At 53.3% G+C, this 27,998-nt stretch overlaps 13 protein-coding genes across 13 annotated transcripts; 8 read left to right on the top strand and 5 right to left on the bottom strand.

Moving 5' to 3' along the window:
• Positions 1–55: 55 nt before the first annotated feature.
• Positions 56–1,556, top strand: P174DRAFT_267451 (uncharacterized protein). Its single transcript, XM_024821509.1, has 3 exons — positions 56–215; positions 283–568; positions 631–1,556. The coding sequence occupies exons 2-3, from the start codon at positions 362–364 to the stop codon at positions 1,135–1,137; spliced, it is 714 nt and encodes a 237-aa protein (XP_024679211.1). The 5' UTR covers positions 56–215; positions 283–361; the 3' UTR covers positions 1,138–1,556.
• Positions 1,557–1,644: 88 nt separating this feature from the next.
• On the top strand, positions 1,645–2,148 carry P174DRAFT_423485 (uncharacterized protein; the record flags this gene model as incomplete). Its single annotated transcript, XM_024825126.1, has 3 exons — positions 1,645–1,744; positions 1,816–2,006; positions 2,068–2,148. The coding sequence occupies 3 exons, from the start codon at positions 1,645–1,647 to the stop codon at positions 2,146–2,148; spliced, it is 372 nt and encodes a 123-aa protein (XP_024679210.1).
• Positions 2,149–2,508: 360 nt separating this feature from the next.
• On the bottom strand, positions 2,509–3,457 carry P174DRAFT_506267 (class I SAM-dependent methyltransferase; the record flags this gene model as incomplete). Its single annotated transcript, XM_024831301.1, has 1 exon — positions 2,509–3,457. The coding sequence occupies exon 1, from the start codon at positions 3,349–3,351 to the stop codon at positions 2,509–2,511; it is 843 nt and encodes a 280-aa protein (XP_024679209.1). The 5' UTR covers positions 3,352–3,457.
• A 104-nt stretch (positions 3,458–3,561) lies between these two features.
• On the bottom strand, positions 3,562–6,091 carry P174DRAFT_444381 (acyl-CoA oxidase). The gene is made up of 4 exons (XM_024828074.1): positions 5,474–6,091; positions 5,043–5,416; positions 4,333–4,996; positions 3,562–4,281 (listed from the first exon to the last, which is right to left on the bottom strand). Exons 1-4 carry the CDS (start codon positions 5,837–5,839, stop codon positions 3,607–3,609), a joined length of 2,079 nt encoding a protein of 692 aa, XP_024679208.1. The 5' UTR covers positions 5,840–6,091; the 3' UTR covers positions 3,562–3,606.
• A 1,282-nt stretch (positions 6,092–7,373) lies between these two features.
• On the top strand, positions 7,374–9,114 carry P174DRAFT_462801 (glycoside hydrolase family 43 protein; the record flags this gene model as incomplete). The annotated part of the gene is made up of 6 exons (XM_024830179.1): positions 7,374–7,772; positions 7,830–7,883; positions 7,946–8,220; positions 8,244–8,284; positions 8,349–8,519; positions 8,570–9,114. The coding sequence occupies 6 exons, from the start codon at positions 7,374–7,376 to the stop codon at positions 9,112–9,114; spliced, it is 1,485 nt and encodes a 494-aa protein (XP_024679207.1).
• A 607-nt stretch (positions 9,115–9,721) lies between these two features.
• On the bottom strand, positions 9,722–11,376 carry P174DRAFT_506265 (uncharacterized protein). The gene is made up of 6 exons (XM_024831300.1): positions 11,115–11,376; positions 10,779–11,047; positions 10,361–10,719; positions 10,105–10,293; positions 9,945–10,016; positions 9,722–9,857 (listed from the first exon to the last, which is right to left on the bottom strand). Exons 1-6 carry the CDS (start codon positions 11,303–11,305, stop codon positions 9,747–9,749), a joined length of 1,191 nt encoding a protein of 396 aa, XP_024679206.1. The 5' UTR covers positions 11,306–11,376; the 3' UTR covers positions 9,722–9,746.
• Positions 11,377–11,554: 178 nt separating this feature from the next.
• On the top strand, positions 11,555–13,584 carry P174DRAFT_266817 (uncharacterized protein). Its single transcript, XM_024821508.1, has 2 exons — positions 11,555–11,672; positions 11,729–13,584. Exons 1-2 carry the CDS (start codon positions 11,628–11,630, stop codon positions 13,505–13,507), a joined length of 1,824 nt encoding a protein of 607 aa, XP_024679205.1. The 5' UTR covers positions 11,555–11,627; the 3' UTR covers positions 13,508–13,584.
• Positions 13,585–15,101: 1,517 nt separating this feature from the next.
• P174DRAFT_444378 (putative transmembrane transporter) lies at positions 15,102–16,922 on the bottom strand. Its single transcript, XM_024828073.1, has 2 exons — positions 16,378–16,922; positions 15,102–16,327 (listed from the first exon to the last, which is right to left on the bottom strand). Exons 1-2 carry the CDS (start codon positions 16,724–16,726, stop codon positions 15,186–15,188), a joined length of 1,491 nt encoding a protein of 496 aa, XP_024679204.1. The 5' UTR covers positions 16,727–16,922; the 3' UTR covers positions 15,102–15,185.
• Positions 16,923–17,662: 740 nt separating this feature from the next.
• P174DRAFT_462799 (putative plasma membrane protein Pth11-like) lies at positions 17,663–18,969 on the top strand (the record flags this gene model as incomplete). Its single annotated transcript, XM_024830178.1, has 5 exons — positions 17,663–17,833; positions 17,889–17,925; positions 17,973–18,040; positions 18,086–18,465; positions 18,534–18,969. The coding sequence occupies 5 exons, from the start codon at positions 17,663–17,665 to the stop codon at positions 18,967–18,969; spliced, it is 1,092 nt and encodes a 363-aa protein (XP_024679203.1).
• A 925-nt stretch (positions 18,970–19,894) lies between these two features.
• P174DRAFT_375738 (F-box protein) lies at positions 19,895–21,528 on the top strand (the record flags this gene model as incomplete). The annotated part of the gene is made up of 3 exons (XM_024822642.1): positions 19,895–20,627; positions 20,706–21,017; positions 21,122–21,528. 3 exons carry the CDS (start codon positions 19,895–19,897, stop codon positions 21,526–21,528), a joined length of 1,452 nt encoding a protein of 483 aa, XP_024679202.1.
• Positions 21,529–21,619: 91 nt separating this feature from the next.
• P174DRAFT_375522 (BTB/POZ domain-containing protein) lies at positions 21,620–22,426 on the top strand (the record flags this gene model as incomplete). Its single annotated transcript, XM_024822628.1, has 2 exons — positions 21,620–21,823; positions 21,881–22,426. 2 exons carry the CDS (start codon positions 21,620–21,622, stop codon positions 22,424–22,426), a joined length of 750 nt encoding a protein of 249 aa, XP_024679201.1.
• Positions 22,427–22,540: 114 nt separating this feature from the next.
• Positions 22,541–25,053, bottom strand: P174DRAFT_444375 (beta-glucosidase). The gene is made up of 3 exons (XM_024828072.1): positions 24,431–25,053; positions 23,665–24,381; positions 22,541–23,614 (listed from the first exon to the last, which is right to left on the bottom strand). The coding sequence occupies exons 1-3, from the start codon at positions 24,950–24,952 to the stop codon at positions 22,631–22,633; spliced, it is 2,223 nt and encodes a 740-aa protein (XP_024679200.1). The 5' UTR covers positions 24,953–25,053; the 3' UTR covers positions 22,541–22,630.
• A 1,409-nt stretch (positions 25,054–26,462) lies between these two features.
• P174DRAFT_375724 (glycoside hydrolase family 12 protein) lies at positions 26,463–27,262 on the top strand (the record flags this gene model as incomplete). The annotated part of the gene is made up of 3 exons (XM_024822639.1): positions 26,463–26,869; positions 26,920–27,137; positions 27,183–27,262. The coding sequence occupies 3 exons, from the start codon at positions 26,463–26,465 to the stop codon at positions 27,260–27,262; spliced, it is 705 nt and encodes a 234-aa protein (XP_024679199.1).
• Positions 27,263–27,998: the final 736 nt, after the last annotated feature.

The raw sequence follows: 27,998 nt of genomic DNA, 5'->3' as shown, positions 1-27,998 counted from the left end.
CGGCCGTTGGTCTGCCGCAAACTGCGAGCATCAGTCATCTTGCCACACTGGACTGGGTCTCTAGAGAGACCTTTCACGACGGCCTTGTTGTTCTCCGCGAAGGAGCACTCCGAGACGACCACTACCCAAACGCTGGTTTCCTGGCAGACATTCAGCGCATCTGGGAGGCCTTCTTGATCCTGCTTCGGGCTAGAGAATCTGTGGTCCGGTCAATTGTGAGTACTTCTTTCCTATTAGGTGGTTGTCTAGCTCTCTTGCTAACACCAATGTCTATCGTCCTAGGAATGTTGCGTGCTCCCCTAGCTCGCGCGCCAGATCTGTTAGCTTTTTAACTGTTGCTCCGCAGGATCAGGGGCTTTAGATGTATATAACGGCGCAGAGTTTATGGCAACCATGTCTGGGAACAAACAGCAACGTGGAATGTCCAGTTCTCCTTACCCTAATCTCTGACCTACGAAGCGAGAGCCCAGCGGCTGATGGCGCCGATGATGCTGCACCAGCAGGCGATAAACAGGCGATTCAACCCTGGTACCGCGGGCATCTTTGCGGCGGCGAGTCCCCTGTCTCGGTGAGTCTTCCTTTCTTGTCTCTGGCGTGTCGCCGTCGTGTCTGCCGTGCTAACCAGGTAAGTCTTCGTCCGAGGACCCCATTGCCCCAGTTCGGCGCCGTCGTCGCGTCGTGGCCGCGTCCGAGCCGTCCTCCTCTGAGGACGAGGGCCCCGCTCTGGCGTCCCTCAATAGCCTCTCCATTGGCAACCATGCCGCGTGCCACCAGTGCTGCCCCCGACGACAGCTTCTCTCGTGCCGCCATTTCGCCCGGGGCGAGCCTCCTGCGTGCCGGTGGCTCCCTCAGCCCTGCGCCGCCCTCGGGGTTCTTCCTCGGCTGTCTTCCCCTCCTGCCGGCGCCGAGCCCGTGCCCTCTGCCCCTTGTCAGAGGTGCCTGAAGGACGCCCTCCGCCAGAGCCAGGTGTGCGCCTGCGTACGGGACGCCGCCTACCGCAAGTACAAACGTTGCCAGCGGCTCAAGAAGAAGTCCTCCGGGTCCCGCTGCAGGTTCGCCGTCGGGCCGCCACTTGGGCCGCGACGGCGCCTGCGGACCGGGACTCGGAGGGTGTCGAGGGTTTTATCGCCGAGTTAGAAGCCATTACCTCCTATCTGGAGGAGAATGAGGTTGTGCATGTCATGCGATCGCTTAACCGCAACGTCTTCCGGCTTCTTGGGGTCATGTCCACCATGGCCGGGGTGCCTGCTCCTGTCCCTGACGAGGAGGAGATTGAGGTGGAGATCTTTGAGGGTGAGGTGGCTTGATTATCATGTATCTAGTTGGCTCGAGCAAATAACCACTGCCGCTGGCACGGCGGGTCCCCTGCGAGACGATGTCAACCTCGTGGGAAAACGGAGGAAGGTTCACGCTGCAAGTGGCAAAATTCAGACTCAATTACAATAACGCTGCTGCGTCTGAGTTCGCTTATCAGATCCCGGTGCTGATGCACGCCTGTGGCCCAGGGACATGGATATGTGGCCTGTGCGGCAGCTCTCCAGTTCTACATGAGCGAAATTCAAGGCAATCTCCGTCCGTTTCTACGGAGATGACAGCAAATTCCGGCACTGGGCAAATCAGCAAGCCAAGCGATTTGACTCGAATATGGCCGATGGTTCGGCCGCATGGTATGTGACAGGCCACGCGGCCAAAACCATCCGGACGAGAGTCCACCAGGCCGTTGCGCTAGGCGCCCCCATGTCTGGTTCTTAACAGCCACACCCCTGTAGAACAGAGCGTTCGATATGAGTGGGTATCTTGCAATCCTATATTCAGGGCTTAGGCTAGCGGACCTCGCAGACGAAGCCACGGATGATGCTGATGTCGACTGGCTTCATCATGAATACAAGCAACTTGCGACCATGGCTGAGCTACCCAGCCGCCCTATACCAGCTCCTCCAGACGCAGACTGGGCCCTCCCAGTGATAAGCGCATGCTATGTCTGCGTCGAGACATGGGAGACCCAGGTAGGTGCGGTGACAACAGGAGACGTTGATCGGTGACGACATGCCGCCGATGGCACGTCAGTTCCTAACCACCACGCCGATGTATAACCGCGCATTTGATATGTACGGCTATTTAGCCATCCTCTTCTCGGGCTTTCGCTGAATCGGAAATCGTGGATGAGAGCTCCTCCCACGGCAGCCAGTTCAGGCCAGCTGTGTGAAGAACCTGCCTTGACGCATTTACAGGGGGATATTGGAGGAAGAGTGCTTTGCAGCATTCAGCCTGGTGTAAGCGCCTATATCTCAGGGACAGAAGATGGAAGGTGACAGGGGCAACTGGATTCGGCTCTCTTTGAGTGCAGCAGTTCTGGCACGGACACTTCGTTCTATCAAATCTATCAATCAATCTGCGACATCCAACCCTAATTGGTGTATCTGCTAGAAGAAAAAAGCAACTTGAACCGCCCTTGACTAAATCCCGTAGTCATTCATATCTATATACGAATCGTAGAGCCAACAAATCCTATCCCAAAGGACATCTACCACCTCCCCCCTTAACACACAGCACCTCCCCGACAGCACCGAAAACCACGCATCCTCCTGCACCCCCACTCCCTCCACGCCCTCGCAATCCCTCCAGTTCTCCTGCATCAACCCCCGCATTCTCCCTCGCCGTCCTCCCAAACTCCGACGCCACCGTCCTCTCCGCCCAAAGCCCACTCCACCACTCCACTTCCTCAGCCGTACTATAACACCAATTACTCGAACTGCACTTTATTTCGTGCCGCTCAAACCCAGCCTGCTTCGCCCACACATGCACCATCCGCCCCGCATTCGGCTCCCCGCCGTTCGCCCGACACACTTTCAGGTATGTCTCCCGCCAGACGTCCAGCCCGGGGGTGGCCGGGTGCCACACGAACCCCGCATAATCCGATTCTCGAGCGGCAACCAGCCCGCCTTCTTTCGTGACCCGGCGCATCTCACGCAGGATATGTACCGGGTCGCGCACGTGCTGGAGGACCTGGTGGCAGAGGACCAGGTCAAAGGTCCCCTCGGGGAAGGGGAGGGCGTTGGCGTCGGCGGACAGGAAGGTGATGTTGGTTAGGGCGTGGTCGGCAGCGAGGGAGCGGGCTTGCTCGAGGACGGACGGGGAGAGTTCGAGACCGGTTATGTGCCCCTGTGGAATCAGCCGGGCGAGGTCGACGGTTATGGTGCCGGGCCCGCAGCCGATGTCGAGGATGTGCATGTCTGGCCGCAGGTGGGGGAGGAGGTAGGCGGCGGAGTTGGCGGCGGTGCGCCAGGTGTGGGAGCGGAGGACGGAGGGGTGGTGTCCGTGGGTGTAGGTTGCTGATTCTTTCTTTTCCATTTTTGTTCCTTTTTCCTTTTCCCTTTTTTCAAAATGAATGTGAAATTGAGGATGTGGTATACAGATGGCATGGATATGATATGGTGTGGGGTTGTGTTGATTTATACTGCGGGGATGCATGCAAAGGGCTTCCGACATCGGACATGTCATGTACATTGTACTTTATACTTCGTGACTGAGGACTGAGTCATCCATCTATTCTATGTGGCCCTGTCTATCATATACAGCTGAATATATACAGTAGTAAAAAAAGAATTAAAGTTTGCTCTTGGGTGCGTTCTTCAGCACCGCCTCGTTCCACGGATACGGATCAAACACCAGATCATTAACAGGATTCTGGCTGGCCCGGTTGAACAGATCGGGGTATACATCACCGTCGTAACGGCCCAGACTGCTGTCCAGCTGCCAGTCAGGGATCTTCCAGGCATCCACCAGGCGGACGGCGTGTGGCCGGATCTCGTCCAGCAGCTTCATCACCGCGTTGGTGCGGGTCAGAGTGATCTGGCGGACGGTCACGGCGCCAGAGGAGAAGAACTCGGCCGCCTCGCGCTCCAGCGTGTGCAGAGCGTGCAGCCGGAAAAGGTTGTGCATGATCTTGGTCGTCTCCGGGCCGAGCTTGGCGGCCAGGTCAGGCGACGATACCGCCTCGTAGAAGTTCTTGACTACCAGGTACTGGGAGTGGGCCGTGGACAGACGCCAAAAGTCGACAAGCAGGCTGTTCCATGACCGCTTCTCGAGATCCCGGTGCTTCAGCGCCTCAAAGGTGAGGTGGGCTGTGCGCCAGGCGAACGCGGCCACAATGTCGCTGTCCACCTCGAGAATGTCGAACGAGGCACCCTTGTCGCGACGCGCAAGGTACGCCTGGAGGATCTGGCTGGTATCGTTGCCGGTTCCCTTGCCGGCAAGCACCGCACGCGCGGATTTGAGGAGCTACCTAGCATTAGCTTTGTTTGACAGATAAGTAGGACAAAAAGAACTTACGTATCTGGCAACCTGCTGGGTGAGCATGTAGTTGTCACCCTCCCAAGTCAGAGTAGGAAGATAGTCGGAATAGTATGGTCCGATACCGCTGTAGCTGCTGTACCCGTGGCCACCACAGGCGCGACGGCAGATCTCCAGCCCTTCTCCCGCGGTGGTACTGGCCAGCGCCTTCAGACCACAAGAAGTAGCATGCAGATCGGCCAGCAGATCCGACCCGGCACGGAGGGCCTCGGGAGCCGCACCGCGCTGGTCCTGTCCGGCCTCGGCGGCGGCGCGCTTGTTCTGGTTCTCCTCGTACAGACGCATCATGCCCCGGCCGGTAAAGTGCAAGGCATACATGGCTGCCAACAGAGGTAGCAGACGAATCTGCACCATCTTGTAGTTGAGCACCTGGGTCTCGCCGGCGTCCGCCTTGGCGTCGCGGTCCTGGAACTGTCGGCGGACCGCACAGTAGCGAGTGGCGATGGTGACACCGCGGGCCAGCACGGAACCGGCCTGCAGGACGATGTTGGAGCGCACCCAGGTCATGGTGCCAAATACCAGGGATGGCGACGCGGGGCGCATGTACTTATTCGTCTCCTTGTCTACGCGAGAGAAGCGGGCAAGCATGTTGATGTGAGGGATCTTGACGTTGTTGAAGAGGAGGAAACCATTGTCCATGGTGCTGTACAGGTCAGTAGGGACCAAATGAACCGAGAGATGATGCTCACTTGTAACCAAATTTGGGTCCAATGTCACCCACGTAGATATTCTCCAGTGGCTGATGTGTTTCGAAATCGCGGATCTGGACAATGAAGGGGTGAGGACCGTAGTTCTTGCCAGCAATGAACAACTGCGCCATCACCACCGCATGGTTGGCAGTGCGTCCGAGGGATCCGATCCACCACTTGGATGCCGTAAGGGACGGCGAGTGGATAGTGAAGGTCTTGTCCTCGGGGTTCCATGTAGCGGTGGTCTCCAGACCGCGCACATTCGATCCGTGTCCCAACTCTGTTTGTGCGTAGCAACCGATGATCTGATACTTTTCGGCGGGTTCGAGGAAGAGCTTCTTCTGTTCGGGGGTACATTGTTCGCGGAGAGTCACCTGTAACACAACACCATTAGCTCAGGCCCTGCCGTAACGCTGCAGACGGTAACGTACCAAGAACATACTCGCATGGAGACCATAAGGAGTAGGCTCTCCAATCATCTCACTGGCAAAGTGGTAATCCTCGGTCGACCAGTTGTATTTCTCCTTCAACTGCTGCAGTCGCTTACCCTTGGCCAACGCCCGCTGGATCCGCTCAGTACGACCCTGGGAGTGCATCTGGGACTTGTCGAAGACCTTCTCGGGCGAGAGAAGCTCAAGAAAGCGCTGCTGCTTCTCCAGGAACGCTTTAGTATGTAGGAACTCTGCAAGCTTGTCGACTTCGACATTGGACTGGGCACGCTCCTGCTTGAGCAGGTCGGTACCCTGCGGGCTCGAAGGCGTCAGCGCCTTGACCCATTCGGGAGGAGGAGAAGGCATTGCGAATATGGTAGGTACAGGACAATCTGGGGGAGGTAAGGAGTAGATTGAGCAAAATGAGGCAGTTGATGAAAGAATGGACAATGACCCTTATAACTGCCTTTCTTTTCTCCACGGGGAAGTGGATTGGGGGGGAGTTTATCACCTCGGCCTGTGGGCGGCGTTTCCCGATGGGGAATCTACCTCGGCTCAGCCAGCGTGGTGGCCTGAATGCCTGATTTCAGTCAGTCCAGAATCTACGGGGTGTTCCGATCGAATACCGTGACCTTTGAAGGGGAAGTAGTGATGTCGTTTCGGTCAAGAAGAAAAGTCATCGGAACTGAAGGTAATCTACGCGCCGAGACAGATCAAATGACCAGGATGGGCAAGATCAGCCCTGCGTCGGTATGCAGGGATTCCTAGCCTCATCGGCAATACCGAGGAGTCTCTGAATTCTATCATTATCATGATCAGTCATCAGATTAACAGCCTCAATGAGATGATGAGATGAGATGAGATGAGATGAGATGAGATGAGATGAGATGAGATGAGCTGAAGATGCTTCATTTATTGATTTATTATCTCTTGTTCTTGTGTCGCCTTGCCAGTTGACTCGGCGTTGTGATGCGTGTCTTCCGAGCACTATAGTGCCTCGTCATTCAGGCAACAAAGAGCTTGGCATTGTGCTGCTTATAACTTAGTCTAGGATCCATTCTCCTGGTATTCGGATTATCTCACACTCATTTTTACCAGTTTCAAGCATTTGCAGGGAGCACATGCCAGGAGTCAGGTTCACATGATCTGAAATTAACGTGCTGTCCATTTGGTCAGGACTGCCCTGTTCCTTTTTGTGGAATCGCGATCCATCCGGGGAATCCACAATCACATGCCACAAAACCATCATACAACAAGAATCATAAGGTAGAGTCGACGACTTCCCCTTTTCACTCATCTGTACCTCTCAGACATACAGCTTATGCCGCAAATTAAAGGAAGTTGGCACCTATCTTGCGACAGTTGACAGCACCTCATTCTCTACTCCTGCTTCGAGGATGCGGAGTCAAGCTAGCACTTGTTGACCAGCCATGGCCCATTATGGCGAGTGAAACATCTAAGAAGTTGGCTGAGCTTCCCATATTATGGACCCTTACAATTCTCCCGGGAAGCTTGCCCCGGATCCTTAGATTGTAGCTCAGTGCGCTACCAAGGGTCATGGACACCCTAGTAACCTGATCGTGAGTTGAATGAAGCCTCAAGCCTGAGGAAGTCAACCTCGTTGCCTATCAGATCAACAGGGAGTACCGGCATAATATACAACCTTGTGCAATCTACATCTGCGGCTAAATCGACGTGGATATGGGTAAATGCATTCAGCCCGATCCGACAGATGATCCTCACGGACAGACCCTGGACTGGATTTCTCCACCAATCACCAGAAAGCATCAAGTTATCCACCTCCGCTATATAACAATCCCCCGCAATAAATATCTTAGGTATCTACTATCACCATCAAATTTGATGAACGTCAGTCAGAGAGACACTATAGTAGTGTAGAATGTACAACAACCCCATCATCCCCGGGTTCAACCCGGACCCCTCCATCATCCGCGTCAACAAGGACTACTTCCTCGTCACCTCCTCCTTCGAGTACTTCCCCGGGGCCCCAATCTACCACAGCACAGATCTAATCCGCTGGTCATTGATCGGTCATGCCCTAACAAAACCCAGCCAGCTGCAGATCCACACTCCCGAGCCCGGCGGCGGGATCTGGGCAACAACCCTGCGCTACCACAAGGGGACCTTTTACATCATCGCCGCCGGTTTCGAGCGGTATCGTCCCCAGGAGGACGACCGGGTCTGGCCGCGAGGATTCTACGTCAAGACGGAGAACATCTGGGACTCGAATTCGTGGTCTGATCCCGTGTATTTCGACCAGGTCGGGTTCGACCAGGATGTAAGCCCAGCCCTGGAATCCAGCCCTGAGCCTAACTAGACTAAAACTGAGGAATAGCTTTTCTGGGACGACGACGGAACCGTGTACCTATCATCAACATACCGCAAGCTCGTTCGCTCCCCGGCGCAAATATCAAAGATTTCGCCATCCACATCGCAACCGTCGACCTCGAGACGGGTAACTCCACCTCCGAGCCGAGGCTGATCCGCGAATCGGCCTCCGGGGTGGCGGAGGGATCGCATATCTTCAAGCGGGGAAAGTACTACTATCTCTTCACGGCGGAGGGGGGCACCGAGAGCGGGCACTGCGAGTGGGTTTGTCGGAGCGAGGTCAGTCCGTTCGGACCGTGGGAGGTTGGGCCGTGTAATCCACTCTGGCGGAATGGGGTAGACGACGAGGTACAGAATACCGGGCATGCGGATCTGGTCGAGGACGCGCAGGGGAACTGGTGGGCGGTGTTTCTGGGGTAAGGCCGGTGTGGAAGGATGGGGGATGGGAGGAGTCGGTTTTTGGTAGGGTGCATTTACCATGCTGGGATCACCGATGAGGATAGCTGATGATATATCTGACGGGCAGGTCGGGAGACGTTCCTCGTTCCCATGGAGTGGAGGGATGATTGGCCGATCATTAATGGCGGGCAGAAGGTCACTCTCAAGTCTGGGCCAGGGCTTTATGAATATGAGCCACCAGTGGCGTGGAGGGACGACTTCTCCAATCCCAAGCTCCAGCTGGGCTGGTATAGAAAGAGTACGCGGCTGAAAGTATCCTATCGTGGTGAGCTCTGCTGACGAGCATAGACACACCCATAAAAATCGACTATTCTCTTACCGAGCGGCCAAACCATCTGCGCCTGCACGGCGGCCCATACAACCTCTCCTCACCGGCCAGCCCAACTCTCTTTCTAAGGAAGCAATCATCTCGTCACTGCACCTGGGAGACCCGACTATCTTTCCAACCCGCTTCCATCCACGTAGAAGCCGGCACAGTGGTCTACTGGAATTACTTCACCAACAGCTCGATCGGCGTCCGGCTCTCCCCGAAAGGAAACCGTATCGTGCGCTTTCGACCGGCGGAGGGCGAGGTCGTTGACAGGGAGGTGGGCCCAAGCTCCGACATCATCTTCCTGATCGAATGCGGAGATAGGTACAGATTCGGATTCAAGGAGGCCAGCGAGGCCGGCGAATCTCCGACGCAGTGGATTGGGGCGGTTGCGAATAGCGTCATGACCAGAGCACCTCCAGTCGGGGCGCGGTTTACAGGGATGATGCTGGGATTGTACAGTTATGGCGAGTTGCAAAAGTGTCTCGCTCCCGCTGATTTTCATTATGCTGAGTTTCGGTGATTCTGTACTTCAGATCTTTTCCTCTTCTGCTCTGCTAAGTTGTACGGTCATTTCACAGGCATACAACTCAGTGCGGGATAGCGAGGCTAGACTTGTGCGCAAAACATGAAAGCCTACTTCTCTCGCTGATTCTGGACTGATAATAAGATTCGGAGAAGTGATCAGAATGAGCTTAACTCTATTTATCTATCTTTGACATGGACATGGACTTTCCCTTTATGATTAATCTACTGGCGTTTTTAAAAGATATCTTAAGATATTGAAGGCCACCTGCCAGGAATTACCAGGAGGATATTAGAGGTAAATGGCTAAAGTCCAGAGGATCGAGAGGGCAACTAGTGAGTAGCGATAGGATTACTTCACTTGGATATAATGTTCCTATTCCTATTCCCATTCCTATTTTGAGATTCAGCATTTAATCAGCCTGTCTGGTTACCAGTTACCACCTCCCACCCTAAAGCTTCATTGTAGTTCTCCCCGGCACATCATCACGAATATACTTGAAGCATGCAAGGATAAGCAGAGTATAATATTCAATCACTAAGTGTACAGAGAAAGCCGAGTATAAATCTATGCCATTACACTGATTGCACAAAAGAGAGCATTTCTGGTATTCATGGTTACGCTTACACTTACATCTGCCTTCTACTCTGCCTAGCACGCACAGGCGGTGCCATGAATTCTGCCCTATTTATACCATGCGCGATACGTTCTGCGCGAGTCATTTCACGTTGCTGGGTCGTCTTAATAGCACGTTTTGTTAGCATTAGAATATCTCTCTTCGGTTCGAACATCTCCGTAGTCCTAGGGAAAAGAACAGGAATACCTACCTCTTTCCGAATGTGAGCGCTAGCCAGCTCGAAAAAGTCCTTCTCGGAGAGTTCTTCCATTCGATTTTCATACTGATATCTCATTTTTAGTAAGCATATTCTTTCTAAATTTCTTGCCTATGATGTGGTTCGGCGTGCGGCAGGCATGGGCATGGCCTACATCTTTCTTAATCTGATTCAGGGTAGCCGAAATATCAGCCGTGTCGCACTGAGGTATCATCTCCCTGAGCGCGGGAACTCGGAACCGGAAGCTCTCCGTATAAACCGGGCGGAGATATTTTCCTTTAACTTCGTTGCTGCTCAGGAGGACGAGTCTGTGCAGGCGGCTGAGCCGCTTTTTGACTCGGACCTTTCCAATAAGTCTTGGTCAGAAAATTGTTATCCTTGAAAGGGGGGGGGAAAGGTGTCCGACTAACCTGGACAGAGAAACTAAAGTCGAGCAGGGAGTCCCAGGTGTATATGGCCGTGTCTTTGACGTTGGCATCGGCGTTGGCATTTACATTTAGGTCAGAGGGCTGATCTTGATCTCCTGTTTTCGCGTGTCCCTCCTCTTTTGTCGGGCTCTCTGTTGTATTCTCGGGAGGCGAGGACGTCGTTACTGCGTCCGCCGCCTCATCTGATAGCGGTACGATCAAGTACTCGGGGACAATCCGCTTCACGACAACATGCCGCTTAACAGCATGCCTCAGATCGGTTGACAACCTCCTCGACTCGTCTTGCGTCCCGGCCCAGAACCACTGGTAGCGAACTTGCTCGTCAGGAAAAGCCCCATCATCTAGCAGCAAGGTTATTATTTGAAGTCAACTATCGGAAGCGCAGAAGCAGAAAACTCGCCATGCACCACTCGATGCGCACTCAAACTCCAACTCGTCATGGCATACTCTACCGTCAGCGACCTGGACCGCGTAAGCCCCAAGGAAACATTCCCCGCGGGTGTCTGCGATACCGTGGCACCGACGGTGGCTGACGAAGACGAGGTGAAGCCCCTGGATACGGTTAATGCAGCAGTGGGATCCGAATCAGGCTTCATGAGGAGTGTTTCGTTGTCCCGGGGACTCTTGTACTGGAGACAGATGTCTTGGAAGAAGAGCTCGTGGGCGTCACTTTTCTCATTTTCTTCATAGTTAGAACGGGCATTTGGAGATAGGACATAGGGTAAGATGAACGTGCCTATCCTGCGTGGCATAATTCAAAATCGCCGTCTCGATATTAAACCGCGCAGCGATATGGTATATTCCATGGTGTCGTTCGATCGTGATGATCGGGTCCAGGATTGCGACGGATGCGTACGGGGATTTTCTGGTGCCCTGCGGCCCGGTGAATGTTAGGTCTTGCAGGTGGTAGCTTGAGAAGCCTGCCATTGTTGTATCCTTATATGCCTTGCAGAGACCGCCCGTGGATTAGGTTCAGCTGAGGATAAATAAATTACGGGAAGAACCCAGTCCAGTTCAGTCAGCCGCGGATTGAAGTCCGATTTACAGTCGGCCCAAGTGCAGGGTTTAGCTGTCAACCCAATACGAGACAGCCACGTCGGTATTGGCGCTGGGCACAGCTGGCTCTTGATGCGCTCCCAATTCCACCCCCCGCCCCCACGGCCTGTCAAGCGAACGCTCTGGGCACAAGAATGAGACGCAGCCACACCAACCTCGAGTTCTGCGATGATTCCTTATCGGAACAATCAACATGGCATTGACACGGCTGTTCAAGAGGACGACAGCCCCAAAACCGGTAACTACTACTTCTTTCCCGTTATAATTACGAATGTGGTCACTTAGAATGCGCAGACAAAACCAGTCCAGCGCATATCCACGGCATCTACGACCCAGACCCCAGGGGTAATCACGAGCTTAATCGCGCCGCCAGAGCCCCCTAGAACGAGCTCGACAGACTCGGTGAAAGAAGCCGGTTCCGAGTCTGAACATACAGCCAGCGATGGAGATGACGATGGTCTCGATTCCTTTCTCACGGAGTACTCCGGGGTGTTCAGGCAAGCAATGGTCAAGGATGCGGCGCGATCTTCTGATATTCGAGCCCGTGTCTGTCAAGTACTCCGCCAAAGACCGACATTAACGATCCATCCAAAAGGAGTCGAGGAAGCAGCAAGAATCTGGGACCCTGAGATGATGGCTCTATTGCTCGAAACGCAGGGGAGGAAGGTCCATTTGCTAAGTACGGTCATTCAGGCTGCTGTTGCAAATGAGCAATCTGGAGTGGAGATTATGAGGATGTTCCAAGACCGTGGTGCGCCTATACGGATCACACAGCAGGTGGTTGTGGCTGCCTACAGAAATGAAGCGTGCGGGAGGGAAATACTGATACAGCTTCTTGATAATCCGAATATTCCCATCGGAGCCAGAGGTGTACAGATAATTGCCAAGGTATTCGATGTGGAGCTTATGAGGTCGTTGCTGGCAGGGAGACCCAGTATCTGGATCAGTGAGGGGATTCTAGCAGGCGCCGCCCGGAATAAGCAAGGAAGGCAGCTGCTTCAATTGTTATTGACACCGAGCCGGGAGGTACAAGACACGGAACGTATTTTTGTGGCCGCAGCGAGGAATGAAGAGTGTGGTTTGGAAATCATCCACTTTCTCATCGAGTATGGTTTGGAAATCCCGGCAAACGAAAAGGTGTGGCAATCTGCAGCAGGACACGAGAAAAATGGACGAGAAATTCTCGACCTCCTCCTTGCGCATCAGGGGAGAGTGGTGGACAGCGAAGGAGTCATCCTGGCGGCGGCTGCAAATACAGAGAGTGGAAAGCGAATCATCGAGCTTTTGCTCGAGTATGGTTGTTGTGAACTGGTGCTTACGGACGCTATGATCCTAGCGGCAACCCATAATACACGCGATGGAAAAGAGATCATCGACCTCTTTCTCGATCACAGCCAAAATGACATTCGGTTTACCGAGCGGACAGCACCGAGTTTTGTCCAAAGCTCGGTCCCTGAATGGCCGTGGGGAGAGCGCAAGTCTGGCCTGTACGATGCTGTCTTCAATGTTCTTAACGGAAAACACAAGGATCGGGTCTGGTTTACTGCCGAGGCAATGGTTTATATCGTATCGGAGGGCACACGCGACCTCATATGCGGCTTACTAGATAAGCTCGGTGAGCGAGTATCTATCACCGAGGAAGTGATCGAAGCAGCGCCCCACGTAACGATCGTGCAACGTCTATTGAAACATACTCCATCTGTCCAGGTAACCGAGAGAGCTGTGATCCTGGCAGCCGAAAGATGGTCTGGTGCAGAAATCATCAGAGCCTTCACTGAGCACAGCAACAAGTTACCGGTTACACCAGAAGCGATTGAAGCAGCTGTCAAAGATGTATTTTTTAGCGAAAAGACAGTGAAAGCTTTGCTCGAGCGTTCTCCGTCGGTGGGAATAACGGAAAAAGCAATAGCGACAGTGACAGGCCCTGACTATGTTGACAGCAGGAGTATGTTTGATATATTCATTGCCGAGTGTAAAGGGGAGATACGATTGAACTTACAGAGGGGCACGGAATATTTGGTCGCGCGGCTTCTGTCGGGGGTCATGGAGCTACCCTTGTTGGACCCCCGATAGAGGAGGCCGTGCGACTTGCCAACCCTAACATTGTGACTTTGATACTAAAGAATCAAGGAAAGCCCAAGAGCCTGTCTACTAAAGCAGTGGAAGGCGCAGTCGGAAACAGTTCCGCAGGAAAAGAAATTTTGGAGGTACTGCTCGGTCACGGTCTTCAAATGGAGATAACAGAATCCGTGATACAGAGTGCAGCGCGCATCTTCGACAATGGCCATGAGCTGATAAATCTCCTCCTCAGTGATGGGGAGAGGGTACGAGTGTCGCAGTCAGGGACCGAGGCGATTGCTGGCCTGTTGGGCCCTGGAACCGTGCGTCTCCTGTTTGAGAGGCGGGAGGGGGAGTTCACGATAACAACGAGGATGATCGAAGCGGCCGCGAGGAATAGCTGCGACGTCTTGGAGGTCATATGTGGGAACACAGCGGACCGACCACTCATCACTGATGGAGTCCTGCAAGCAGCGGCCTCCAATGCGAACAGCTTGCGTTGGATTCACGAAAACTATGGCGCCGAAGTGGAAATAACCCAGAAAGCAGCCGAAATCGCGGCTGGGAAGTCGACAGCAGCACTTCAAGTCCTGCTCGAGCAATGGGGACGTCAAATATGCATCACAACGAGAGTGATGGAAGCTGCAGCTACCAGCTACTCAGTCTGCGACACGGTCCAGATGCTTTTCGACATACGTCCCGACGAGGTCTGCCTGTCAGAGAATTTCTGGGTAGCGGTCGCTGGAAGCCATCATGTTCCAGAGCAGACTGTGGATCAGCTTTCGGAGTACTGCGATTGTATTCAGATCACAGAGGACCTTATTAACGCAGTGCATGAACGGCAGCCATTCAACAAAGACTTATTGAGCAAGCTTCTCTGCCACAACAAGGTGCGAATCACTGCCAGCGGAGTACAGGCAATTGTGAAATTCTTTGATTGGGAGACCTTCACTTTAATGATGGATCAACATGGACATTACATCCACCTCGTGGACAGAGTTGTTGAAGTTGCAGCAGAGAACGAGAATTATGGTTTTGAAATTGTCGAGTTTCTGATTCGGGAGCATGATGAATCACGTCCTTGGTGCATTGAACGTATTGTTGAAGCGGCCGCGAGGAATCCACGAGCCGGCTTTGATATCATGCAACTTCTCCTCTGTGAATTCCCACATGCGCGATTCGCCACGGAAGAGGTACTGATAGCAGCGGCGGAGAACACAAACAAATCTCTAGGGAAATGGATCATCGAGTTACTTCTCGATCAAAGGGAAGGCGAAGCGGTGGTCACCAATGCCGTGGTTGAGGCAGCCATTGCGAATTCGCTTCCGGAAAGTATCACAATAGAGCTGCGACAACTAGTTGAAGAGTCATGATCCACGAGTAATGTCAAGTTTAGGATACCGCTGTGGATCCTATGGGACTGCCTTATACGCCGTCCGGTCACTAAGTTGGTACCCCTGGGACTGTCCAAGGCACATGCAGTTTTTGAATTCGAAGCTGAGGAGCTGCCCGGGCGATGTCCAACCTCAGGACTCTTGCTAGAGCCGATATTCAGTCTCAGGTGATTAAAGGTGGCATCCTCTTCTACGGAGATAGGGGTGACTTTAGATGCACTTCGAAACCGTGTTCTAGATAATATCTTCACCTAAGTAGTTGAATTGGTATCCTTTATCCTCCGTACCCCCAATGCTAATCAAAGGCAGAAACGGAATCTCGGATCATCATCGCCCATATTATCCAACACGCTTGGATCCAAATTCAACCGATAGTCCCTCTTCCCTTCATCCCGTTTCTTATTCTCCATCACAACGCCCACAGCAAACACCGTGCTCATAATCCCACAGAGCAACATCATCGCCAGCGATACACTATATCCGACAATATACCTTGGGGCCAAATCCTTATTGAAGATATTACTCGCGATGATACCTCCAATATTCCCAAACCCAATCTGAATAGCCAGCCCAATAGCCCGCTTATAGTGCCCGCCCAGGTTATTCGCCATCCAGACGATCGCCACCGGCTGGACGATATAGCAGCCCGTGGTGACAAAAAAGACAGCCATGTAGCGCACATGCACGTTGAGTCCGCCAAGCTCCGCGGGAGGACCCTGGCAAAGCAGGATAATATACCCGATGCTGGCGAAGAGGACGCCGAACATGATGAAGCCGTACCGATGCCGCATGCGGTCCGTCAAGTACGAGACCATCACGGTGACAACCGCCGCAACCGCCCAGACGGGGATACTGTGGACCTGGCTGTCGATGCCGTCGTAGCCGAGCGAGTTGACGATCGACGGGATGAAGAGCGCAGTTGCGTACCCGGACACCGTGATGCTGATGTAGATCAGGCTGCCGACGTAGATCTTCCAGTCGGACATGATGCGTCGCCACGCGGCGCCGTCCAGCCGGTCCATGCGTGCGCTGTCGTGGTGGCCGCCTTGATCCCGGGCGTTGCGTTCCTTGAGCAGCGCCTTCTCCTCGGCGTTGAGGAAGCGAGCTTGCTCGGGCCAGTCGGCGATGAGGAATTTGGCCGGCAGCGCCGAGACAATCGATAGCAGGCCTTCGATGATGAAGATCCATCGCCACCCCGAGTAGCCTGCGAGCCCGTGCATATGGTAGAGAGCGTAGGCTAGTAGGCCGCCAAAGGCACCAGCGACGAGACCGGCTACCCAGAGAAGCGAGAACCGCTTCTGGAAGTCGTGGCGCCGGTAGTACATCGACATCAGGTATGCGCAGCCGGGAACGAAGCCTCCTTCGCAGAGGCCTAGGAAGAAGCGACAGGCGACTAGACCGGCTTTGTTCTTCACCAGGCCTTGGCACATGCATGTTATACCTGAGTTCGTTAGACATGACTATCAAGCAAAGGGAAGGGGAGGCGCTTACCCCAGCAAAAAGTCAAAGCACTGATCCAGGTCGACGGCGCAAACCGCTTGAGCACAATATTACTCGGAATATCCGCGATGATATACGGGACGAAGAAGATCTGCATGGCAAGCGCCATATCCTTGCCGTTCATCTTCAACTCCTTGAGGATCCCCAGCACCGCCACATTGCCCAGGTTGATTCGATCGAGGAAGCCGAACACGAAGATGACCCAGAGAGGCACCATGAGATGCAGGTCGATCTTGCGCAGAAGCGCCTTCTCGCGCTTCTCGTCGATCTCGATCTCGGGCGCCGCGGTTTCCAGGCTACTGCCTGTTTGGCTGATCTCATGATTGGGCTGTTTTTCCATCGCGACCAGAGCAATCTGTTCCTGGGATTGAGGGATGGGATACGGATGCGTTGAGAGGACTGGCGAAGAGAAAAAACGACTTTTTAAAACGTCACAGCATAGCGTGGCCAGCCACGGAACCTGTTACTAACAGGAATTTGACAGAAAGGGAGATACCCCTGCTAGAGGACTTGAGATAAATAGACATCAATGTAACATGGCCACAAAACCAAGATGAAGAGTCTTGCCGACACGGACATTTATCCCCTCACGGCACACTGATCCCTGCACATGGGCGCACCACGGGCTCAACAACAGTCGTGCCGGGATTAGATTCCTGCTCGAGTCTCGCCATCGCATGGATGATGCATGACTAGCGAGATAACTAAATGTCTAGGCCGGCGGGGATGGCGGTTAGTGGTTAGTGTTCCTCTCGGTTGCACGGGTGGCACCTATCGACAAATTAAACAGTGAAACAAGTGGCCTTGTCCACTCACGGGCCAAGAGGAGGATTGGACGATCGGATGAACAGTGCAGACTAGTTTATTAAACCCGACATGGGTTGGCCCGAAATGATTAGGTGATGCCAACCGGTTATTCAAGGAACTGCAACCTCAATTTAATCATGCATGAATCGCTGCTGAGACATGGGAGTGTTTGCTTCGGTCCGTGGCGCCGAGTGTGCTCATCCTACCGAATGGGTGAAGAACGACAGCAGGGTGGACAATTGCTGCGGTTAATTGGCTGCTAGCCAGCCTGTTGATGGAAATTGCCCATGTCTTGTCTCCTTGGGCTCAACATGGGTTCAATCTCAATTCTGCGCGACACGAAAGTACTGTGTGTGACATGGTGTGATTGATCCCTGTCTCTCTGTTGGACTCTCTGCATTTATGTGCAGGTCTCCCTCTGCCCTCCGCCCCTGACGCAAAATGCGCGATATGTGTCAGTCCGCAGGCCATGCCTCTGTTTAGCGACTATGGGGATCACCCGGACAGCTCTGCGCGGCTGTCCTATCCATCGCTGGTCTTTGCCATCGTCACTCCTCTCGTGGTGATTGCAAGACTGCTCGGCCGCCGGTTTCTTTCCGGTCGCGTTGGAGCAGACGACTGGACGATTCTGGTCTCTTGCGTGAGTATCAGTATCAGCAATTGCAGGTGTCTGTCTGCGTATTGACCCGCCGTAGGCTTTCGCAGAAACGGTTTCAATCCAGATGATCATCGGTAAGTTGACGGGCTCTGCCGGTAATGCGACACAGCTAATGAACTAGTCTGCGGATGGGCATTTGGGAAGCATCAGCATGAGATGCCCAAGGAGTTGGTTCTCAGAACATTAAACGTACGTCGGTTGGCGAAAATACCTGGCCTCAGCTCACATCGACAGCTCTACTTCGTGGCCCAGATTCTCTACAAGGTCAACCTCGGCTTAACCAAGATCAGCATTCTCCTTCTCTACATCCGACTGTTCGTCCATCGCTGGTTCCTCAGGACCTGCTGGGCCTGGATCGCCATCATCGTCTCCTTCACCATCGGCACCGTCTTCTCCAGCATCTTCCAGTGCACCCCGGTGCAATGGGCCTTCAACAAGTCCCTCCCCGGCCGCGGCACCTGCATCAACATGACGGCCTTCTGGTACGCCAACGCCGCATTCAACATCCTCACCGACCTGGTCCTGATCGCGCTGCCCATCCCCGTCGTCCTGAAGCTGCAACTCCCGCTCAAGTCCAAGGTTGCTCTCTGCGGCATCTTCGCCGTGGGTCTCTTGTAAGTCCCTTTTTCTCATATGCATCTAAAACTGTTCACTCTATACTGATATACTGATCGACCAACAGCACCTGCATCACCTCCGTCCTCCGCATCACAACCCTCAACGTCGCGACCAACCACCTCGACACAACCTGGAACAGCATCGGCTCGTCGATGTGGACCGTCATCGAATCCAACCTCGGCATCATCTGCGCCTGTCTCCCCGCGCTGCGCCGCCCGCTCTCCTTTTTCTTTCCCCGGCTCTTCAGCAGACTACACAAGAGCTCTGCGGGGCCAGCCTCGCACGGGAACCGCTCGCAGCCGGTGGACGCGACCCCCAAAAAAGTCGAAGGGTGGAGCGTGCTGGATGAGGGCGGAGCGGACGTGACTGTTTCGGCAGCTGAGGGGCAAGAGAGGATGAGCCCGGAGGCGTGTGTCATCCGGAAGACTACGAGGGTTGTGGTGCGGTATGATGAGATGGATAGGGAGATTGAGATGGGGCAGTATGCTAATCGGGGTTGACTGCTTCTACGAATGTCTGCTGGTCACTAGGTAGGCAGTACTAGGCATATTCATATACATTAATCGGGTTAATTCTTACTCTATGTATTCTGGGTTGGTTTGTAACAAGGGCGCAAGGTGATAAAGGGGGTCATTGCTGAATAGATGTAGCAGTATGTTTGCGTTTAGTGTGATCTGATCCACAAAGCATGTGCTATAGAACTACTAGTCTTCCTATTACATAAAAGGCATGTCTCCATAGGGAGTTTGAATCAAATAATCAAAATACTAGAAGAGTGGATACTGATAACAGTCCTATGGGCCCTCGGAAGGATCGGTCAAGTACCTAGCATGACCCTCTGTATTTTCATCTTACTATCACCAATTTCAAGGAAGCAACATTGGGGCAATCTGCTCTGTCTTCTCCCAGTGACACAATCTATTTATTGTCAGATATAATAAATGGCTGCTGATAAACAAACCTCAACGTCGATCCCTCATTCTTCCTCGACAGTTCCTTCACGGTGGATCAGGGTTCTCAAGAGAATCGTACGAAACCCATGGAGGTAAGCACAGTTCTACCTGCGGTGAAAGGATATGAGGAGCTGAATTTTCAGTTTAATTTCTATCGTGCTGTTCACTACTGCTGTGTGGTTAGTGTGGAGTTACATGGGGTGGCCTAATGGAGCAGACTTGGCCTTATCGCTCAGTACTTTCTTGTTGCTTCTTCATTGGGTTGTATCGCAGTATGTTGATTTGGTGGACTGAGGGAATGATGGCTGTGTCACAGAAGACATGTTTGCGTTCTAAAGTCCTATACGCAAGTCGCATGTTTTTTGTGCCAAGCCTGTATGCTTTGTCATTGTCCACTCTCCACTGCAGTCTCCGCTGGTCCTGTGGGAGACACTTCCCGCGACTAGATATTAACAACTGGCATCCAACAGATATGGCAGCCAGTCTCCCATTTGAACTTCTATGTGAGATCGCAGGCTATCTCCAACGGGCAGGCACTTCTCTGGTTGCATGTACAACTGTCTGTCGTCGCTGGCAGGCAGCGTTTGAGTCATTCACTTACTCCAAATTGAACCTGTACAGGGAGGATGGTTACAGTGGACGCCGTGTTTGCCTGAACCAATTCCGAGAATTTACTTCTGGGCCACGAATTGCAAGACGAGCATGGATTCGTCAGTTGTGGTACGATATCGTTCTTCCCTTTGAACTCCCAGACTGGACGACTCGTCAAGAGGAAGGCTATACCACCGATAACCCTGTTCGACAGGCGAATGATACCGCCTTTCAATCACAAGTCATCGATCTGTTCAACACACTAGGGTCATGGGACAAGAGTCATCGTTTGTCCGTCATTCTTCGGCTTCGAGGGCGTGAGCTAGGCCAGGAACCGTGTACCGAAGAGGATTACGAAGCTGGACGATATAACTCGAACACCGTAGACTTTGGCACACAGCCTGTTCCCGTGTACCGCGCGCGATTCGATGATGACGGGGCGTCAATGCTACGAGATGTTTCATGTATTGATCAAATATCGTTTCCTAACCTGATCTGGGCTGGGGCCGCCATGCAGATTGTTCGACACTGTCCGGAACTCACAGAACTATATCTCCACCTGGATGAGTATATCAGACCAGATCACCAGGAATACTTGAAAAAGCGGCGCCAAGGTATGGCCTCCCTGTTGATCAATGCCACTATGTTACGTTCCTCGTAGCCTCCTGGATTCCCTGCTAATGGAGCTGTAGCCGTGGCTGAAGGTCTGAAAGATGTCTCCCCCACATTACGGGTTTTTCACTTCGAGAATGCAGACGAGAGGAATTGGAAGGATGCCATGCCCCCCTTGAATGTTCTATCCTCAAGCGTTGATACCCTATCCATCAGAATCCGCGAACTGAGCCTTTCCCTTCATGAGCTGACACTGCTTCAAGTCCCTATATCTCTCGATTTTCTGTGGCCTCTGGACGCGAAAGATCATCCATTACCAGCCAACGCACCTTTACACTGGCCCAACCTGGAGACTTTGAATTTGTATCAATTTCAGCCCTGGCTTCCTTCAGGTAAGAACTTTTCCTCGGAAATTCATGTGCTGTATGGATATGTAGATGCAATATGCCAGATACCTAAAGGCACCCAAATCGCTAACCTTCTGAATGTACAATAGGGGAATGGATCGTTCGCCCTGATGCAGGAGAGGAAGCCATGATTGCTGGGATTGAGGTCTGGGAGGCAGAAATCCGCAGCTATGAAAAGAGATGCGTACAGCGACCCATCTTCGAGCAAGAGCAGTTTCATCGACTGTTCATCTCGCTGGGTTACGCCGCAAGGCGTATGCCTCGCTTGAAGGCCCTCAACTTTGATCTCAATCACTATTTCTATCTCATTTTCACGTTCTCAAGCCGAGCGGGCTTGACCAGCGTCGAGTGGGAGCTAGAACGTCATGGTTCATATATGCCTGATGATCGGGTTGCTGCTGCTTGGGGCTTTCAGCTTGATCATGAGCAGCTCCATGGTCGGGATTATCACGCAACTTTACCACTTTGGCCGCCGCTCGAGGGGAAGTCTATGTGATGGACAAACTTGAAGGTTGGCATTACCTGAATGATAGTCACCGGGGCCATTTTTCAGGGCGGTCCAGTTTTACGCGATGCACTTTTTGTCAATGCCAGAGACGTTTTCAGCATGTATCCGTCTGCTCTTGACCATCTCGACCAGACGTTTCTCGAAGTCAGCGGGTTCTATTTTAGCCAACAACAGAATCAGCGTCGATCATACGCCGAGCGACGATGAAATCTTCCCAGCACATAGGAACATCGTCTGTCCTCAATCTAAGTACTTTGAGGTGGCTTGTGATGGACGATTCAAGGTATTTCCCCCTCCCCCTACTTTAACTACATACAATATTGACAACCAACATGGACAGGAAGGCAACGGGCAGATAACACTCGATAGTCAAGATCCAATACTCGTCAAAAAGACGCTTGAATTTCTGTACACGGGCAGCTATACCTACGACACCCCTCCAACAGACGCAAAGCTGGAACCACTGCCAGAGGGAGAGATTGAACGTTTTGCAGGGACTGAGAGACAAACAAGCATTGCAAACCCGCGAATGGGCGAGTCTTACTTCCATGCGCAGATGTACGCGCAGGGGGACTACTTCCAAATTTATGCTCTCAAATGCAAGGCAAAGCAGTGCTTCAGGGAGTCGTTCATGGCTAACCCTGATCGAGATTCATTCACCTCTGCTGTCGTTGAAGTCTACAGCTCCACAGCGGAGAGTGATCGGGTACCCAGAGATCTTGTCGTACAACTTACGACCGATAACCTGCCACTTCTGAGAAGGGGGGTGAATCCTATACTGGACGGTGATCTCTTGGACCGTGTTCCCAGCTTCATGCGTGACATTTGTCTTTCTGCTGTGGAGAGGTGTGCTCAGCTTCAAAGAGACTCCGGAGAATGGGGCTAGTAGAATGCAGCATATGCTGCCATACATTCGCTTATACGACTGTGCGCGCTTGGCGCTTTTTAGTTAAGCAGCTAGCCATGCCTACAAGCATGGTCTAGAGAAATTGGAAACGAACAGTTGAAGACAGGTCTCATGATTAGCCTAGGTTCAAGGTATTATGGCGCTCAACTATAGATCTTCCAATAACGACCTACTGATACTACATCAAGACCATCCGCGACGGACCCTGAAAGAGCCCTCCTCCCGGATATCCCTGCTCGAGCTACCAACATACACCTTGAATGTTCCACTGGGCACCACCCACTTCTGCTGCTGCACATCCCAGTAGCTCAGATCCCGGCGTGTCAGCTCAAACGTCGCCCGTCCCATCTGGCCAGGCTGGAGCATCATCTTCTGGAAGCCACGCAGCTGCTTAGGAGGCGTTGCGGGTGCCGAGTCAGGAAGACCAATGTAAAGCTGCGCCACCTCGGCACCCGCCAAGCGTCCATTATTTCTCACGAAGACGGAGACCTGACCAACAACCTCGAACAAGTCGGCCGGACCGCCGGGAACAACTTTTCCGTTGGCCGCCCCAGCGCTCGTGTACACGTTCACCCAGAGACCGCTGTACTTGAAAGTGGTGTAGGACAGGCCGTAGCCGAATTCGTACCGCGGGGCGATTCCCTTTGCGTCGAAATGACGGTAGTCGATGTACAAGCCCTCGGTGAAGTCGTCCGTCTCGGCGTTGATCCAGCTGGCCCCGTAGTCGGCGGCCTGCTTGGCAATCGTGTACGGGAGCTTTCCACTGGGGGCCGTGTCGCCGTAAATCACGTCGACAAGAGCATTGCCGCTTTCCTGGCCAGGAAGGCCGGCCCAGACGATCGCCTTGACGCTAGGCTGGGCGAGAATGGTCTCGAGGATGATGGGGCCGACGCTGTGGACGACGACGATGACGTTCTTGCTGGCGGCGGCGACGGCCTTGACTAGCTCGTTGCCGTTGTGCCAGGGGTCCAGGTTGTTGCGGTCGCCCTGGTTGCCCTCGACGGTGATGTAGCCCTCGCCCGAGTCGGAGTTGATGAAGACGATGGCTGTTTCGGCGGCGGCGGCTGCGGAGGCTCCGGCGGTTGGGTCGTCGGTCGTGCTGGGGACGATCTTGGTGCCGTCGGCTGCAGCGCGTTTTTGAATGGCGTCGAGAGGCCCGACGAGGTACTTGTCCTGTTAGCATGTTGTGCGTGAGAAGGGCAGGGGGGGCAACTTACGGGAAACTCGGCGGTTCCGCTTCCCCAGCCCATTGCGAGCGTGCCATTGTTGCAGTTGCGGTCAGAGCAGGCGTTGGGTCCGGCAGGATTGACGATGGCGTCGAGGCCGACGATCGCCAGACTCTTGGGCTTGCGCAAGGGCAGGGTGCGCTGGTCGTTCTTGAGAAGAACGATGGAGTCGCGGGCGACAGCACGGGCAACGGTGGCGTGGTCGGCTGTCACGTCGACGTTGGCCTTGCCACCGTTCCATGAGCTAAAGGCAACCGGAGGATAACCCCGATCCTGGCCGACGAGGTACCACGCGGCCAGAATACGAGTGACCATGTCGTCGAGGCGAGATTGCGGGACGGACCCATCGGCTACGGCAGCCTCCAGATTCGATCCCCAGAAGATACTGCCGGGTGGATTGCTGAAGTCACTCCCCGGCATGGTCATGTCCAATCCGGACACGGCACTGTTGACGGTGCTGTGCTGTGCATTCCAGTCGCTCATGATGTACCCAGGGAAGCCGAGCTCCTTCTTCATCAGCTTATTGTTGATCGCATCGCTCTCGCACGCCCAGGTGCCGTTGACCTTGTTGTACGAGCACATCACCGACGCGACGTCGGCCTTGACCGCGTCCATGAACGGCCACACGTACAGCTCGTGTACCGCACGGTCGCCGATATTGGAGCTGATCGTGTCGCGGTAGTGCTCCTGCTCATTTCCCAGCCAGTGCTACTTTATCGTCAGCCCAATGCTCTTCACGCTGGCGAGGAGAGCATACCTTGGCACAAGCCTGCACACCCGAGTCCTGCATTCCTCTGATGGTCTTCTCCATAGCAACACCACTCAGGTACGGATCAACTGAGAATCCCTCCCAATTTCTGCCTCCGTTGGGATTCTTCCCCAAAGGTCCAGCTACGGGACCAAGCTGCACATGAACACCCAGTCCCTTCGCCTCAGCGCCCATTGCTGCTCCCCGCGCATACAGCAGCTGCGTATCCCAGGTCGCACCGGCATTGATACCCGCCGGGAAGGCCGTGACGGGGTTCGCGAAGCGGATACCTAGCGGCGAATCCTGCAAACACAAGGAAGGATAGTCGATCGACTCGGGCTTGTATGTGTTGCCCACACAAGGGCCGCCCATCCATTTGACTCCGGTCACTAGCCCCACCTTTTCGGTCTGGTTGAGCTTCTGCAGGGCATCTTTGGCGCGAGAGTAGGCCTGGTCCCAGTTGCTGCCACCAGAACCGTAGGCGTGGACGGTCACGGCGGCCGCCAGGAGAGAAAGGAAGAGGTTCTGCATGTCGGGCGGGCGTCGATGCTGATCACTGGGAAACAGATCGGAAAAAGGAGACAATCGTCACTATTTATCCTGGCGCTGAGCAAATAGTCAGTGCGGAAGGAATCGACAGGGGCGTGAGGGCCCCCTTGCTTCCCCGCATGGGCCATGCTTCTGTTATTGGATCAATAGCGCGCGGCCACAGTGGACGGATGGGACTGAAAGATTGGAATGGACCATATCGGTGGTCTAGATTGACTAGCTAGAATGTATTTTAGTGGCTTTACTGCTCGTTGAGTCATCGCATGGCTCTGAAAAGATGCATCCCGAATCGCATCGCTCTCGTGGCAGTGTTACATCGCGGGTTCTCCGCAAACTTTACCAAGGAAATTAACACTGCAGGGACCATGATTATTGGACAGATCGAAGACATGGCCTCGCTAGAGACGGCTAGTCTTCTTGTCCTTAGTTCCCCGCAAAGAATGGGCGCGTTATGACCTTGTTGTGGAAGCTGGGCATTGCGGGGGGAAACGCCGGGGACAAATCAAAGCCGAATTTTCGTGTTTGCTGGATCTCGGCCGTGCATATGGTTGAAGCATCGGACTCCTCCTTTCCATGAGGTCCGTACGGAGTACAGTAGTTGTTCTGTGGCGAGCAAACAAGGAGCAGGGATCAGCGTGCACGGGGATGGCTGACAGTGCCCACCACATAAAGGAAACACGTCGCGAAGTTTTAGATGTATGGGGTAGATTTTTCTTGATATTCCTGCTCGTTGACGGTATACGTCCTCGGCAATTATGACTGCTTATAAGATCACGCATCTTCCGCCAAAGTCGCGGGCAAGACCCCATTTACCCCTTCAGGCAGCTGGCAAGCCCAAATGACGATCAGCTTCAGGAGTTTCCCCTTTCGTGCAGACTTGGCCTCAACCCCGCCTCGTTACATCGCTAGTCCCTGGAGGATATCGGCCAGATGCCGATACTCACTCTAAGAAGTAACGTAGGTCCGTGTGGCGCTGAAGACAAATCTTGGTTGGCTTAAACTCCGGCGCTATTCAGGCTTACCATTTCAGTGTTAGGGCACTCTACTCTCTTCACGCTACGAATATCTACGAAGGTATTCACCGGGGAAAATACCACAGAGTACTAGCGAATTAGCCATAGGACAAGTTGAAGAGCTTCAGTGCCATACCCGTCGGCTTGTCGGGCCTAGATGCCTGTCCCCAGGATGCAATTACTGGCGCAGATACGGCACTTGCCGGCAGATGGACACTGCCATGGCGACAATTTCTCTTTATGGAAGGCCATAGACCTATATTCCCTATAGCCGGTTGCAGAATGCTTCAGTAGACGATGGCCATGATTAGGCTGTTGTCAACATGAAACACCAACAGCCCTGAGGACACAATGGCTACTCCGGAGGGAGCGGTCTTCACTTACAGATTGGGGCCGTCTATAAAGAAGACCGTCCAGACTTGCTCAGAGTCGATTCTCTTCCTATCAAGCCTTAAGAGAGAAGTCGCTGCAAAGACACTATGAAGACCTTCGCAATCCTTGGAGCCCTCTTCTCCTCTGCCCTCGCTCAAACCCTCTGTGACCAGTATGCCACCTACAGCAACGGCCGGTATACCGTCAACAACAACCTCTGGGGCAAGAGCTCCGGCTCCGGCTCCCAATGCACCTACGTCGACAGCATCTCCAACTCCGGCGTAGCCTGGCACACAACCTGGACATGGTCCGGCGGCGACAACCAGGTCAAAAGCTACGCCAACTCGCAGGTCTCCTTGACCAAGAAGCTTGTCAGCCAGATCAGCAGTATCCCAACCACCGTGCAGTGGAGCTACGATAAGACCAACACTCGCGCAGACGTAGCGTACGACCTGTTCACAGCTGCGGATATCAACCATGTCACCTACAGCGGGGACTATGAACTGATGATCTGGTATGAGCTTGCATCAAGTCGGACTAATTAAACCTAACGGACTGGTATAGGCTCGCTCGCTACGGTAGCGTCCAACCCATCGGCTCGCAGATCGACAGCGTCAGCATTGGGGGCCATACCTGGCAGCTGTGGTACGGCGGCAGTACCCAGAAGACGTACAGCTTTGTCTCTGCCACCCCGATCACCTCCTTCAGTGGCGATGTCATGGACTTTTGGGACTACCTGACCAGCAGGCATGGCTACCCTGCTTCAAGCCAGTACCTGATCAGTAAGTCTGTCGCCTGCTTTGCTCGAGCGCTACTGACTGGTGTAGATATGCAATTCGGGACTGAGCCATTTACTGGTGGTCCTGCCACATTGAGGGTGTCACAGTGGACCGCCAGTGTGAACTAGAGCTGGTGACCTTGCGGCACAATAGCTTGATGGTGGACCATAGCCGCTGCGCCCTGGTTGGAAAGAAGTTGTATTTGGGCATTCTTTCCAAGTTTTCCACAATGGGATACAAGCGGAGAAGACAAGAAGGGCACCTCATTTATACTGGTCAAAAATCCCCGATATATACTATTTCTCTTGGTATATTGGTTTGGTCTGAGTATCCGCTCCCTGGCCATAAACAGATAGTGGTGTATGATCCAGTCGAACTGGCTCTCTATAACCTTAATATACTAAGAGTGCTTCAGAGAACAGTCTATTTTAATGAAACCTCAGCCAACATAATCATTGAGAACCCTACTTCGCTAAAGAGTGAGAGTGGACTTGAATGCCTAGTATGCCTTGGTCACACTAACATCCACCCTAGGGCCAAAATATACATATATGCTTGTAAAGATACACTGCAGAGGCACTTTGCGACCCACAAGCTGTGATAAAGCTTTCTAGATGGCTGAAAATGCGACTACACTAGTTATGACATGGTTTTATACACTCTTCCCAAGTACAGACTTCACCAGGCTAAAGTGCACAATATCATTTTATGGCATATATGTAGAGTACTGTTAGCAGACCTCATGGTATATAGTTGCTCGTCAACAGGCAGAATTTTGATCTAACCTTTTTATGATTAAATTCTATGATCTCTATCACCAGCTGGGAGTTTATAGTTTGCTAGTGCTTCAGAATTACACTCCTC

The sequence above is a fragment of the Aspergillus novofumigatus genome, assembly GCF_002847465.1.
Source record: "Aspergillus novofumigatus IBT 16806 chromosome Unknown P174scaffold_7, whole genome shotgun sequence".
Classification (NCBI taxonomy): domain Eukaryota; kingdom Fungi; phylum Ascomycota; class Eurotiomycetes; order Eurotiales; family Aspergillaceae; genus Aspergillus; species Aspergillus novofumigatus.
Note: the sequence above shows the minus strand (reverse complement) of the source record. Positions and strands in the feature narration are given on the sequence as shown.